This window comes from Calidris pugnax, unplaced genomic scaffold (genome assembly GCF_001431845.1).
Source record: "Calidris pugnax isolate Ruff unplaced genomic scaffold, ASM143184v1 scaffold128, whole genome shotgun sequence".
Taxonomy (NCBI): domain Eukaryota; kingdom Metazoa; phylum Chordata; class Aves; order Charadriiformes; family Scolopacidae; genus Calidris; species Calidris pugnax.
Genome location: NW_015090851.1, coordinates 2,029,090 through 2,044,322, shown reverse-complemented (window position 1 = coordinate 2,044,322; position 15,233 = coordinate 2,029,090). Strand labels below are relative to the sequence as shown.

The 15,233-nt window shown below is 35.8% G+C and overlaps 1 protein-coding gene across 1 annotated transcript in view; it reads left to right on the top strand.

The window, feature by feature from the left end:
* DNAH12 (dynein, axonemal, heavy chain 12) overlaps positions 1-15,233 on the top strand; it is a 71,615-nt gene that overhangs the window by 16,837 nt on the left and 39,545 nt on the right. The window contains exons 15-31 of the mRNA XM_014943279.1: positions 359-493; positions 1,472-1,665; positions 2,652-2,886; positions 4,294-4,479; positions 4,843-5,043; positions 6,146-6,340; positions 6,643-6,764; positions 6,899-7,181; positions 7,811-7,930; positions 8,321-8,477; positions 8,709-8,881; positions 10,343-10,495; positions 10,916-11,155; positions 12,277-12,522; positions 12,820-12,939; positions 13,676-13,785; positions 14,665-14,848. Of these exons, the coding sequence (XP_014798765.1) occupies positions 359-493; positions 1,472-1,665; positions 2,652-2,886; positions 4,294-4,479; positions 4,843-5,043; positions 6,146-6,340; positions 6,643-6,764; positions 6,899-7,181; positions 7,811-7,930; positions 8,321-8,477; positions 8,709-8,881; positions 10,343-10,495; positions 10,916-11,155; positions 12,277-12,522; positions 12,820-12,939; positions 13,676-13,785; positions 14,665-14,848 (3,054 nt within the window). The remainder of the gene's footprint in view (positions 1-358; positions 494-1,471; positions 1,666-2,651; positions 2,887-4,293; positions 4,480-4,842; positions 5,044-6,145; positions 6,341-6,642; positions 6,765-6,898; positions 7,182-7,810; positions 7,931-8,320; positions 8,478-8,708; positions 8,882-10,342; positions 10,496-10,915; positions 11,156-12,276; positions 12,523-12,819; positions 12,940-13,675; positions 13,786-14,664; positions 14,849-15,233) is intronic.

Sequence of the window (15,233 nt, the reverse complement as noted above, 5' to 3'; positions counted from 1 at the left end):
TTTTTTTTTTTTTTTTTTTTTTTTTTTTTTTTTTTTTTTTATAAAATACTTTCCTATCTTTTGTCTGGTTGCTGAAGAAGGCCTTTAGGGCAATAGTTGTAACTGCGATGATTATTGAGACAAGGGTTCCATGTTAACATATAGAGGTTGTACACACTTACATGGGGCATACAGAAAGCAACTCCTGAAGAAATTTCAAGTGTTGTAAGGATAATAACTTGTCTGTATTGCTTCTTTTCTGTCTGTTTGTGCTAAATATTTAATTTAGATGATACTATGTATGTTAATAATTGAAAGGACTTACAACCACTTTTGCATTGCATTTTTACCATTAAAAAATAAATCAATTGTTTTGTAGCTAATTGAACAGTCTAAACGTAAAGGAGAGCAAGAACTAATACAAAAATGTGAGAAACTGATGGTGGAAATAGACAAGCTGGCACGTTCTGTGGCAGAGTTTGAAGAATATTCAGAACTGGATTGCATGCAACAGGTCTGATTAACATTTTGTATAAAATGGGTAGAAATGTTTTGTATGTTTAATACACAGGGGTCATGGAAGAAACTTAGAATTGAAAGCGAATGATTATTTTAAGAAATGTGAACTAAAATGTGTATTATCCTCTTGCTTCAATGAACAAACTCATAAAATGACCCCTGTCCCCTGCCTTCCCCCCTCCTTATTGTATTTCATTGGCAATAGCATTTAAGTTAAAGGAAATTTTACTATAAAGTTGTGCTTAGATTATTTAAAAGGTGATCCCAGCAAGGACTGAGATAAAAGAGACATATAAAGTGAATGATTTTTTTTACTCAGGTTTATATAAAGCATGGAATTCTGACCCTAGTGACATTATTTGCAAATAACTTCAGTGGGATCAGAAGTTTCTCTTTGGTTTTGATATATTGAGCAACCCAAGGAAAAAAATAGCAGATTAGAAAGAGTAGCAATTTGATTTATTTGTTTTTATTTTTCTATGAATCTCAGTACTTCACTTTTCTGCCAATGAACAGCAGACAACTGACTCCAAAACATTGTAGATATCTAGAAGTATTTTATAATCGCCAGAGCATAACTTGTGCTTTAAATGGAGCATATCACAATTGTGCTTGGTAATTTTGTTTTCTAAACAAAACACTTCAAAGCACAAACCAGAAATCCTAAGCTAATAAATTCCAGTTGCCCTTATGGCTTGTCAGGTACCTACAAATGTGTATGCCTGTCTCCTGGAACAGTGGATTTTAAAGCTCAAACATTTTGAAAATGGTGTTATATTCTCAAATTCAGTAATGATAAAACCAACATTATGAATGTTGATCTGATACGTAAGAATAAGAAGATGAGTTTTTAACCGATGTTTTCTAAGATTTTCATAAATATGAAGGCTTATTGTATTTTGAAATCTTATTTTGATAGCTGTTCAGAGCAGGGCTTAGTTAAGTCTCAAGAGATACAATTATTTTATTTCAGTATGTGAATGACCTGAGGGCATTACAGAAACGCATACAGGAGGCTGATGAAACAGTAGCTGTTATTAATAAAGAAGAGATTCTGCTTGAATGGCAATTGAGTGAGTTCCCACTGCTGAGCAACTTAAAAGTTGAGATTGAACCATATCAGAAACTCTTTCATCTTATACTGAAATGGCAAAAGACAGAAAAAAGGTAATTCAGCTCTTGAAGCTAAAGGGGGGAGAGTGGGTAAAAATACTCATGCTGGTTTTGTTCGTGTCAGATGTTCATGTTGGATTGTTTATTATTAGCAATCCAAGTATAATAGTAATAGAATTAACATATCAGGCTTATTTTTAATCCGGCTAGAAAATGTGTCAGTTCATTTCTTTTTTAAAAAGAAACACTTCAAAGCACAAAACAGAAATCTGAAGCTAATAAATTCCAGTTGCCCTTATGATATGTCAGGTACATAAAAATATGTATGCCTGTGTATACTCGTTTGTAATGCAAATTAGTATATCGCATACTGGTTTCTAACTGTATTGATCATGCTGGTGAAACCTGTAAGACAAACTGTCTGAAAAAATGCTATTAGGAAGAAAAAATTTGGTTAGTTGTGGGCCAATTTGTATACCAGAAAAGGAAGAAGTTCCACTAGAAAGCTCACAATCTATATGTAATGAAAACCATTTTTAACACCACAGCTGCCCAAAATGCCATGTAGGTGTGCTCAAATGATTACATTGCTGTGTGGTGGCTAGATCCTATCGCAGAAACTGTAGTATGTCTGAGCCTAAATTAAATGAGATTGTTTACCAGTGCTTGCACTCTTTGGAAGTTATAGAGTCATATGGCTAGAAAGTATGGATTTTTTTTGAAAATACAAAGGCCTAGTATATTTTGATGTCATATGTTGATCTTGATCCAGAGCTTAATTTAAATATTTCTTAATCCATGCAGTTACTTTGTTTCAGTATGTGACTGACTTGAGAGAATTACACAAATAGAGGAGTGTGATCAAGCCACCTATAGTTGTGCATTAGAATTTTGCATAGAATGACAAAGTTGAAAACAAGAATTTTGCTGTCATTTAAGTAACTGTTAATCTACATTTCCTTTGGTTGCAAAACAAAGTATTAATTATTTGTGGACTATTTGTTTGTTACTCCGTTTTCTAATTTTTTGGGTTTTCTCAGATGGATGGATGGCACCTTTTTGGAACTAAACGGGGAAAGCATGGAGGCTGAGGTTGATGAGTTTTTTAGAGAGATATACAAAGCATCTAGACTGTTCCAACAAAAGAAGAAGAAAATTCAACAGGAGTTGAAAAAGACCATACAACGTAGAACTGCGGGAGAGAAGTCAGAAGAAGAAACAAATCTAACTGTTAAAATGTGTTCTTCAGTTCTGGAGCAGATCAAAGACTTTAAGGTAAGAAAAGGTGAGGGATATTAATATTTAATGCTGAGGGACAAATGGTAAATTCAGCACTCAGTACAGGTAGATGAGGCAGTGTCAGAGACTCCTATTACTACAGAGAGAGAGCACTCTCTGAATCACTATTTCCAGATTGTAATGTCCCATTGATTTTAATAAAATTTGATTTTGGATATCTTTGTAGTTTTAGGAATGTGAATTGTTAGAGTGGACATATACAGGAGAAAACTAATTTTTGGATGCAGAGAAACACTTAAGGATGTAGTTGGGAATTTTGAAATGGGATGACATGTCACTTTAATGGAAACCCAATTTATCATAACATACATGAAAAATTGTTCTTTTTCTCTTTTCTGTTAAGACTGTGCTTAACAGTTTTATATTTCTTCTTCAGTAATGTGGTGGGTTAACTCTGGGTGGACACCGTAGCCTCTCAATCACTTCCCTCCTCAGCTGGACAGGGGAAAGAGAAAAAGTAACAAAAGGCTGAGTCAAGATAAGGGTATTTCCTTGTCCCACAGGAGACAGTCCTCCATGAATCTCTCCAATGTGAGTCCTTCCCACGGACTTCAGTTCTTCATGAACTGCTCCAATATGGGTCTTTTCCATGGGGCGCAGGCCTTCAGGAACAGACTGCTCAAGCATGGGTCCCCCACTGGGTTACAAGTCCTGCCAGCAAACCTGCTGCAGTCTGGGCTCCTCTCTTCACAGGTTCACAGGTCCTGCCAGGAGCCTGCTCCAGTGTGAGCTTCCATTGAGGTCACAGCCACCTTCGGGCACAACCATGTGCTCCAGTGTGGGGTTCTCCACAGGCTGCAGGTGGATATCTGTTAACCTCCACAGGCTGCTGGGGGACAGCCTGCCTCACTGTGGTCTTCACCATGGGCTGCAGTGGAATCTCTGCTCCAGCACCTGGAGCACTTCCTCCCCCTCCTTCTTCACTGACCTTGGTGTCTGGTTGTTTCTCTCATATTCTCACTTCTCTCTCCAGCTGCAATTGCTGTTGCACAGTAACTTTTTCCCCTTCTTAACTATATTTATCACAGAGACGCTACCACTGTCACCAATGGTCTTGGTCTTGGCCAGCAGTGGGTCCAACTTGGAGCCAGCTGGCATTGGTTGGATCAGACACAGGAGAAGTTTCTAGCAGCTTCCCACAGAAGCCACTTCTGCAGCCCTCCCACTACCAAAACCTTGCCATGCAAATCCAATACAAGTAATTTACTACAGTTGTTTAGAAATTGAATGGATAACTGAATGGATCTATCTGCACTTTTCAGAAAAGATTTTCATGTCATCAGCTACTGCAGCAGAATTTTAAATGCCCATCAGAGATGATTAAAAAGTTAAGAAACAGTGCACATCACAATTTTTACCTTATGAATGTTTTTCCTCAATTAGGAGAATATTCCCACTGTGACTATCTTTTGTAACCCTGGCATGAGAGCTCGTCATTGGGAGCAGATGTCAAATATAGTGGGATATGATTTAACACCAGACTCTGGAACTACCCTGAGAAAAGTTTTAAAGCAGAATCTAGCCCCCTATTTGGAAGAGTTTGAAGCTATAAGTGTAGGTGCAAGCAAGGTAAGCATAGAGATTTGATCGTGACAAATACTACATCAGCTGTCAGTGATGGCTTTTATGGCTTAATAGAATTTTTGTCTTTGCCCTGATGCAACAAGAGAGATTTGGTGAAACTTTGGCCCATTAGAATATAACAGTGAGTGTGTAAATATTTCTATCTCATGTTACATCATTAGTATTTCCTGAGTGTACTGCTTTCTGTGCACTAGAAAATTATATACTAAGAAAAATAATAACAAGAAGTAATTTATGCCGTTAGACCAAAATAGCTTATTTAGCTGGATAAGTTTATATATTGACTTAGTGAGCTGGAAAAAAAATAACGCACTGACTAAAATAAAATATTTTCTTTTTAAACTGTAGGAATTTTCCTTGGAGAAAGCAATGCGTACCATGAGGGAAACCTGGGGTTCAATTGCCTTCAATACAAGTGTGTATCGTGACAGTGATATTCATATTCTCTGTGCAGTGGATGAGATTCAAGCTATTCTCGATGATCAGATTATGAAAACTCAGACAATGAGAGGATCGCCTTTCATTAAACCATTTGACAAAGAAATCAGGGTATGATGAGTACTTTTTTAAAAAAAAAAATCATTTTCAGGATAACTATAATGCAAGGGTCTGCCAATTGTATTACAGCTTTATTGTTTGATTTGTTAATGAAGTGCTTTCATTGATTTTTCAGCAAGATTCTTTTGAGTTCATATAAGGCCCACTTACTTTCTGTATTGGAATTCGCTCTTCCATTCAGATTCAAGTGCAACTAAAAGAATGTGATTATATTTTTACATATTTTGCAAAATCACTATTTCCATTAGCATCTTTAACCTTACTGCTTGATAACTGGAAATCATGTTTTTATTATTGTTAATAAGAATATTTAGTGATTTAATCTTTGGATTTCGGACTCAAATTTTGAACTATGATTGTTTTGTCTGGGGAAGGAAACTTCTTGAGGGTGGGAAAAAGAGGTTTTTTAATCAGACCTTGGAACAATGATGAGATCGCTTTACACCTGCTTTTGTGTTTTCAGGGCTAGAGTAGTCTTTGTGGTGTTAACACCATGACTATTGACAGGAAAGAAGCTGGTAAAATTGCTTTGCAGTTACCCTCCCTAGTTCTTTGTTGGTTTATGTAGGAAATCTTCATGTTCAAACAGGCCCAGTGAACACAGGAAGCATTTACCCTTTACATGCAGCCTTTCCAGCTTCTTCCAGAGGTATCTGCTATTGCCCACTTTAGGGACAGGATACTGGTCTGGCTGGATCTCTCCTGTGATCTAGTGTGGCCTTTTTGTTATTATTCTGTCTCTGATGCAATTCAGCTGCAAACTGAGAGCTCCTTGCTGTGGGGAGATGAAGCAGAATTTGTCACTGGGTATTACTTAAGGACTAAGTTGTTAAAAGCTCATAGCACTAAAGTGTGGTAAATGCATTTTTAAAAATTAATTTCTGGGTAAATTAAACTTTCTGAATTCTTTTGACCATCTGTATACAAGGAAGAACCCAACTATTGCTAAATATTTTTCTCTTATTTTGTTTACTGCTAGACATTTTTATTTTCTTCTTGGAAACTACCACAGTGTCTACCTTTCCTGTATTTATTCTTTCTAATGTAATTTATTTGGAAATATTACAGTAACATTCATTTAATATTTATTAAGGAATGGGAAAGTTGCTTAATTCAAACTCAAGAGATTATTGATGAATGGCTGAAAGTGCAAGCACAGTGGCTTTATTTGGAACCCATTTTTTCTTCTGAGGATATTATGCAACAGATGCCAGAAGAGGGGCGTCTCTTTCAGACTGTGGATAGACACTGGAGAGATGTTATGAAGTATTGTGTCAAAGACCCAAAGGTAAGGAATATATATAGTACTAAAAGGAAACAGTAGCTTCTCTTGGTTTTTTTCCTCTCCCCTCCTCCCCTCCTCCCCTCCTCTCCTCCTCTCCTCCCCTCCTCTCCTCTTTCCTCTCCTCTTTCCTTTTCTCTTCTTTTCTTTTTGTCAATGCTTTTGTTTTCAGTGTATATACAATGAACTACTGCATCAGTTTTTTTGCCTTTCTTGGAACAAAGCCATGTCATACATTATTTGAATAACTTCTATTGTTCGAGGTATCTTATTTATAACTTAAAGTTTGCATGTGTGTGCTGTTACAGGTTCTTGTTGCTACTTCCTTGGTAGGGTTATTGGAGAAGCTTCAGAACTGTAATGAGCTTCTTGACAAAATCATGAGAGGGCTTAATGCTTATCTTGAGAAAAAACGTCTCTTCTTTCCCCGGTATGATGAGTTTTGGCTACTTCAAAAGAAAATATTCTGAACGTTTATTTTGTTCTGAACAAGGTCAGCCTTTAAAGTCGCTTGATAATACAGTTGGCTTTTTCTTTTTTTCTTTTTTTCTAAAACTTCTTCAGGTTCTTTTTCTTGTCTAATGATGAAATGTTGGAGATCCTGTCAGAGACTAAGGATCCTCTCAGAGTTCAACCTCACTTGAAGAAGTGTTTTGAAGGCATTGCTAAACTGCATTTCCTTCCCAATTTGGATATTAAAGCAATGTATAGTTCTGAAGGCGAGCGTGTAGAACTCATTTCAACCATTTCTACTTCTGAAGCTCGAGGTGCAGTGGAGAAGTGGTTAATTCAAGTAGAAGAAAATATGCTGAAGAGTATACGTGATGTTATTGCTAGATCAAGAATGGTATGGGTTTTGTAATAATTTCATAACTGGCACAAACAGACCTGTCTTTATTTTAAGGCTATCTCTTGGCTTCCTAAAATTCTTCCTGAACACAGGAGTTGATGAAGTTATGGAGAAAGGACCAAGTAAACATGACTTGCATTTATAGGCCAGTGAGATAAGTAAGAGTTTTGTTTGAATAAGAATCAGGTCATTTTCCTGTAACACTGGATATAAGTTCTTTTAAAAGCTTGGCAGCAGTACTGTGTTTATAGGATATATCACCCAACGTAAATAAATTATTCAGGTTCTTTTATTTAATTACAAGTTAGAAATGCAACACTTGTAATATGTTTGCTCCCTCCTAAAAGAAAATTGTTAGCCAGAAATTGTTTCTTTTTATGAAGTCAGCAAGTTGTGAATATTTACATAATATAGAAAGATAATTGCAAGAATCTTTAAAATTATTTGATAACAAATTGCAAATCTAAGGGGAAAATAACATTTAATAGTTTGTTTGGACTTTGAAAATGGGAAAATAGTATTTTTTTAGCAAAGAATACTAATAAGATCATATTATATGCTTCAGTGTTATGTTATGATAGATATGCACTGACACTGTATTTGTATACTGTATTTAACTCTTTCAGGCATATCTAGAGACTGAGAGAAAAAGGTGGGTTCTAGAGTGGCCTGGACAAGTAGTATTGTGTGTGTCTCAAATGTTCTGGACAAGTGAGGTACATGAAGTTCTTCGCAATGGACCAGAGGTACTTTGTAATGCATAATCTTTTTTTAAAATCGTTATTAATTTTTTGTTTCAGCTAACGTGTTTTGCTTAATCAAATATTTTTCTACAATCAAAATTGAATTTGGAAAAGGATCAGCATGTCAGTTTGGTGTATGTGAATTTATATGTAGTGATTTATACCTTTGATTCAAGTACTTGAATATTCTTGTTTAGGGCAAGCACAGATTAAAACATAGCTTTGCAACATAAATATATAACTGTGAATGAGAGAGAAGCTGATGCAAAAACACGACAATGTAAAAGCATGGCTTAATAAGCAGTCTCTGTTGAGACATTTAGTCAACATGAAGAAGTCTGGAACACTTGAAACTGTCTTGTAACCAGCTTCATAATTACTTTTTTCTCCTAGGGTTTAAAGGATTATTATGATAAACTTCAGCTTCAACTTAACGATATTGTAGAGCTGGTAAGAGGAAAACTGTCAAAGCAAACAAGGACTACACTGGGTGCCTTGGTTACTATTGACGTTCATGCTAGAGATGTCATTGTGGAAATGATTGAAAGCGGTAATTATCTTTTAAAACTTTTTTCTTCACATATGTCTTAATACATAGTTAATTAAAAATAGTTAACCAATCTGATTTTGCTAAAACACAACAGTATTAAGGTATGTCTGTGAGTATTCAGATGTGAGCATCAACATTAATAATTTAAAAAATGTTTTGAATTTAAAGCTAATAGAAAATCCACTTATTTAAAGCATCTTTTATGAGTGCTTTTAATTCCGTGTTTATCAGGTGTGCAGAGTGAAACAGACTTTCAGTGGCTTGCGCAACTACGGTATTATTGGGAATCTGAGGAAGTTCGTGTTTGCATCATTAATTGCAATGTAAAATATGCCTATGAATACCTCGGAAACTCACCACGCCTTGTCATTACGCCTCTTACAGACAGGTGTTACCGCACCTTGGTATGATCTTCCACTGGTGCTTCTTAGTACTGTGTTTACTGTTATATGGTATTTCTTACACTGTTTGTTACAGCCGTAATTTTAGGGCTTACAGTTGCTGTCGGACTCTGGCATTTCTCTAAAAATGCAGTTTTCAAAGACTATAATTTCTGTAGAGTATTGAACACGAAACTGACTTATAAAAACAAATCTGGACAGCTCCCCAGCTTGACTGAAACCTTAGTGGATTGTTCTGTTGTGGAAGTGTTTTTTAAAATACAAACAGAAAAAATACCCAATATTTTTATTACTGTCTAGGTTATGAGAACACAAAATCCTTTTCTGATGTTCTGTGGATGCTAATAAAGTGAAGGATCCACTTGTGAGCATAATGTTCCTAAGATTATTACAACACTTTGGCAACTTTTTAGTACCCCTGCTTGTTAGAGGTGGTTTTTATTGTCTTGGTCTATCCTCAATTAAGCTGTCAACCAAAAGTTACCAAAGTCATCTCGGATTATCACTTTTCTGACTATTGTTTACTGCAGTTTATTTGGCTGGAGTATGGATGGGCACCCATCCTCCTCCTGTTCTAGAATGGTACTTTCATGCTGTGGAGACCTAATCACAAACTCTGTAGGGTTTAAGAAAAAGGTCTGAAAAGGCCTGACTGATGCACCTGAAGATATTTTTTTGCCTTCTTTGTAGCTTAAATTTTTATGGTCTGGTTGTAGCTGATGCTTGGTACCTGTTTGTCAAAACATCAAGGTACATTGGTGTGAAAGGGCGATGGGGCTGGTAGTCTGTTTCTTTTTTAGGCTTGCAGACCTTGAGTCTTGGAGCAAAGCAGTTGGAAGCCTGGCACTCGAGCAAATGGAAGTCTCATCCTTTGCCCAGCAAAGTCTTAATACAGTGTTCCCAGTGCTTGTCAATATAGATGCAGACCTGTAACATGGATTGGAAGCCAAATACATCTGAGTTTTTGTTTAGAGTCTGCAACTTTATTTTTTCTGTCAGATTTTCCTCCTACTTCAATGGATTGTAGGAGAGAATATGGAATGGTCAGTGGAATACACATGCAACAAAGGGGGACGGTGTGCGAAAGAAAAAGAAAAGAGGGGAAAAAGTATATTAAAGGAGAAACAGAGATAGAAAAGAGTAGCAGCCAAGTGATTGCAGGGAATTTAGTTTGAAAGATCTAAGAAAGAACTGAAAGATTGGATCTGAGGAATTTTGAGTAACTAATCATGGTCATGATGATGATAAAACTAAACTCTCCATTTGGGTCAAAATTAAATTCTCATGTATATATTTCCAAGCTGTAAGTAACTTTCAGATTATGTTTTAATTAGTACAACCATAATTTTAATGTTAGATACAATGATTGTATGAAACTACCTAGTTTAACTTAACATTTTCATTCAGAATAATTTCATATGAATGTAATACTAGTAATTTCCATAAACTATCTCTATTTCTTAGATTGGAGCCTTTTATTTAAACCTTGGTGGTGCCCCAGAGGGTCCAGCAGGGACAGGTAAAACAGAGACCACCAAAGACTTGGCTAAAGCTCTTGCTGTTCAGTGTGTTGTCTTCAACTGCTCTGATGGCCTTGATTACCTGGCAATGGGAAAGGTAAATAGAAAATAAATGTATTTTGTATTTTATTTTTTTAGGATTAAAATTGTAGGGTCCCTACTTTGCAGAGACACTTAAATAAATGTGGTACCTGTGGTCTGCTACCCTTGGACACTATGTACTCGTCTCTACATGTGTTTAATTTTCTGTGCTTTGCAAAATCCTATTAAGTTGCTAATTAAAACATGAAAGAAACAAGAGTTCACAGGATCAGGATCTTCTGATTTAGCTTTCTTTAGAACCAAGAAAAGACTTTGTTCTCCAGTACATCACTGACCTTTGCTCTAAACAGACCTAGATAGTATTATTGTAATTGTATCTTCCATGTAATTAAACTTCCAACATGATGCTCTTAGTTTCTTTTGAACCTTCTAAGATTCTGTTACCGATATTATTGCCATCTTTCTTCATTTGCAGTTTTTCAAGGGTTTGGCTTCATCAGGTGCATGGGCGTGTTTTGATGAATTCAATCGCATTGAACTGGAAGTACTGTCTGTTGTGGCACAGCAGATCCTTTGCATCCAGAGAGCCATACAGACAAAGCTAGAAACATTTCTTTTTGAAGGAACTGAACTGAAGCTTAACCCCAACTGTTTTGTAGCTATTACTATGAATCCAGGTTATGCAGGACGTTCTGAACTTCCGGATAATCTAAAGGTAAAAAAATAAAATATGTGCTTCTGCTTAAGAATGAATTTTTCAAAGAAAAAATGAGGGACACTTGTATTGCTGGTATTAATTCAGACTGTACCACCTGGAATATAAACATATACTTGTCATAAAATTTACACATACTAAGCCTCTTTTTTTTTTTTTCTCTCCCTCCTCCAGGAAATACTCTGTTCTTTTTGAAGGAATTTGAAATATTTTTTTAAAATTTTCTTGTGTCTGTTAGTATTTTTGATTATTATTTTTCCAGGACAAAGGATGTAATGCTGTAGAAAGTAAATTGGCAAGTGTTGGGATGTGGGTAGTTTAAAGGGGTATGTTGGAAAAAATGCCTTAAGGAAGTATTTTTACATTACATTTATTGTAGTCCTATTTAAAAGACGTGTTAGCAAACTACAAAATACATGCAACGAATTTGCTTAGGTTACCTGATTAAATAAAATCTTTGACATGATTGTTTTGACTAGATTAACTGTTTCATTGAGGACACTTGACTTTAAGTAATCTGGAGCCTTTTAGAACAGCATCTGTTCCTTAAGACTCGACATCACACAGAGCTACTGAGCCAGAGCAAGTTGCCTCAGTGGGAACTATACTGTGAAAGCCAACTTAAAACAGAGTTAATGCAGCGCAAAGCGTATACCAGTTGCAGGTCACTTAAAGAAAGGAAGTGCATTCTCTCACTTGCTGTGTACACCTTCCTTTGCTTACCGCTGTGTTGGTTGTGTCAGTGTATTCTTGAGACAGTGATGAGGGAAGAGCTGGGAGAGACAGTGTCTTTTCTGCACTGGATTGTACATTGAGGTGGATCTTGATGGCAGCTTACTTATGTTGGCTACCTCTTGAGTTATAGGCTGTAAACATTGATAACTCTTCCATTTGATTGGCTCCCAGATGCTCTGCAGACAACTGCTTTGCGGTGTAACTGTTTTAAGTGATCCACAGCTTACCCATCATACTAAGCAGTACTTAATTTTAAATGCTGTTACTGTTTTCAGTTAGAAATGCTGTGATGGGATGAATACTGATCCATTACCTGCAAAAGTTCTGAATTACTTTCCATTCCTCAATTAAAAATTGAAAGATATTTCTTTGGGTATGTATTTCAGGTTCTTTTCCGAACAGTAGCCATGATGGTTCCTAACTATGCTCTGATAGCAGAAATTTCACTCTATTCATGTGGATTTTTGAATGCTAAGTCATTGTCAGTGAAGATAGTAATGACCTACAGGCTTTGTTCAGAACAGCTTTCCTCTCAGTATCACTATGACTACGGTATGCGAGCAGTTAAAGCTGTGTTGGTGGCTGCTGGGAATCTAAAACTGAAATTTCCTACAGAAGATGAAGATATATTGGTGAGTTCCTGAGGGAATAATTCTTAAGGAATTTTACAGGTGCATGCAGTTCTAAGTTCTCAAGGCAGTTCCACCATGTCTTGTCACATTACTGATACATGTTTCTTAGTTTGTGAAATGATGATAATAAAATACTTGCTGTTCTTTCCAGTGCTGTGCTGATGCTGCACAGTTGTGCTTAACTGCTTGTCAAAGGCACCATTTAATTAATCTTTGTTATGCATTAGATTATTTTAATTACTGAACTGTTTATTCTGTGTTTTTAATAAGAACATAAAATGTGTATTTGTTTCCTAGCTTCTTAGATCCATTAAGGATGTGAATGAGCCCAAATTTTTGTCACATGATATACCTTTGTTCATGGGTATAACTAGTGATTTATTTCCTGGAATCAAGCTTCCTGATGCAGACTACAATGTAAGCACACTTGTAATTTTTCCTTGGTTGTAATCTTGTGGACTGGTTTGTGGTGCTTTTTTTTTTTAACTAAGTGTAAATAGTACAGTAATTTGTGAGCTATTGGAGGATACGGAAAATTGCTGAATGTTTGCAGTGAAAATTAATCCCAAAGAAAATTCTTTTATCTGTTCTGAGTATAATCCACATCTGAGTTCCCTTACTCAGGGTTGTGTAAGGCATCCTACAGATTAGAAATTGACTTGCAGATTTACCAAATTTTAGGGTCATTTCATTTCTTCCCTAAATTTTGGACATAATTGAGATTAACTTTTGTGTTTGTGTTTTCTTTTATTATTTGAATTAACAATTAAATTGTTAATTAACGTTAACAAAGAGCAGCTCTTTTGTGGGACAATGATTGGGAAGAAGATGAGCATGTTGGAAAAGACAAAATGGGTTAACTTTTTAAATTTTTCCAGTAAATACTAGACTCTTATTAAAAGCATATTGTTCCAAGCACACTGTTAGTTTCCTCGTGGTGGTATGCCTTCTCCTCAAGATAAAAATTGTAGTTAACTCCTGGCATATGAAGTACAGAAGTTCCTCTTTTTTTCCAGTGATATTTTGTATATTCTGATTAATGGTGTTTTGGTTACTAGGTAATTTGAAACCCTTATTGATGAGCACAAACTTTATCCCAAGACAATGATTTAAATTGTAGCAATGATATGATTACGATCTGTTTTGATTTTAGGATTTTCTAGAATGTGCCAGCGAATGTTGTGTTCGACATAATGTTCAACCCGTAAAAGTTTTTCTAGAGAAAATGATACAGACATATGAAATGATGATTGTTAGACATGGGTAAGATTCTCATTACTGTTTCACAAGCAGTATTTGTTGTAATTTTGACTTACACCTTAGTGGTGATTTATATAAAAGACCTTAAGGATGGCAAAATGTTTCTATTTGTATTGGTACAGTTGGTCACCAATACTGCTTTTACATGTACCAAAGTTCTTGTAAATGTGTGTCTGGGGAATTGTACTGCCCTCACTATCAGAAGTAGCCTCACATGTGTAATGATTTTAGGTGCGGATATCGGTATGGTGAAGACTTAGGAATGTAGAATTTGTCTATATTAAAATATTAGTTATCAGATCTCTGCCATTTTATTCCTAACTTTTATTGCTGAATAGCAACTGTATGGAGAAAATATACACATTATGACATTAGTCATACGATTGTAAGTATTCAGCTCATTAATTAATCTTTTCAGTGTGACATTGTTATAGTTGCATCCCTCTGCTGGGTGACTAAAAAAGTTATTTTGAAATGTGGGCAAAGATAGTTTGATATTTGTGGGGTTTTTTGGTGTGTGTGTGTAGTACATGGTCCTACTGTTGGTGTTCTTTCAGAAATTTATTATAAATTATGTCTAGACTGAAAAGAAACAGTAATTCAGCAAATAAATGAACTAGTGGTAAATCCGTATTTTAGAGGCAATTTGCGTGCAGTGGCTCTGCAGTTAGATTTGCTTGTTCAAATAAACTGTTTTTGACTAAATAATATTTCATGTATACAAACTAGACTTAATTGCTCTGCTTTTCCAAAATTAGATGAAAATTAGCCTTAAGCTTATGAATGGTACAGTTGGCCTTCATGTGGTCTATAAAAGTCTAAATTGCAAGATAATTTATTAATAGAACTTTTTTTTTTTTTTTTTTTTCCCCCATCTAACAGCTTTATGCTGGTAGGGGAATCTTTTTCTGGGAAGACCAAAATTCTACATGTGTTGGCAGATACACTGTCTCTTATGAAAGAGCGTGGTTATGGGGAAGAAGAAAAAGTAATTTTTAGAACTATAAATCCAAAATCAATCACTATGGGTCAGCTTTTTGGGCAGTTTGATGCAGTATCCCATGAGGTAATGTATGTTTTAAAGATAGTGTATAGTAATTGCCCACTTCTATGTTTCTTCCTCTCTCAGCTGCAGTGGCCTTCACAGGGTTTATATGAGTGCATTTGTGTTCTAACATGTTCTAGTATCTTCTGACTTCAGGTTAATTCATGGTGTCACTCACAATTGTTTTCAGGGGCAGGAAAGGCAATTTACAAGGTTCCTGCTTCTGGTTTTTAAGTCCCAATTTCAGACAGCATTTCTTCATCTGTTCCCTGGACTCCAGATGGTGTTTGTAGAGATGTGCTGTAAATTAAATTACTGGGTTGTTGTTTTTTTTTAAAAAAAAGCAGCAAACATACCAGTATGGGTTCAAGACGAGGAACTAATAATCCTTTCTGCTTTTTCTCCT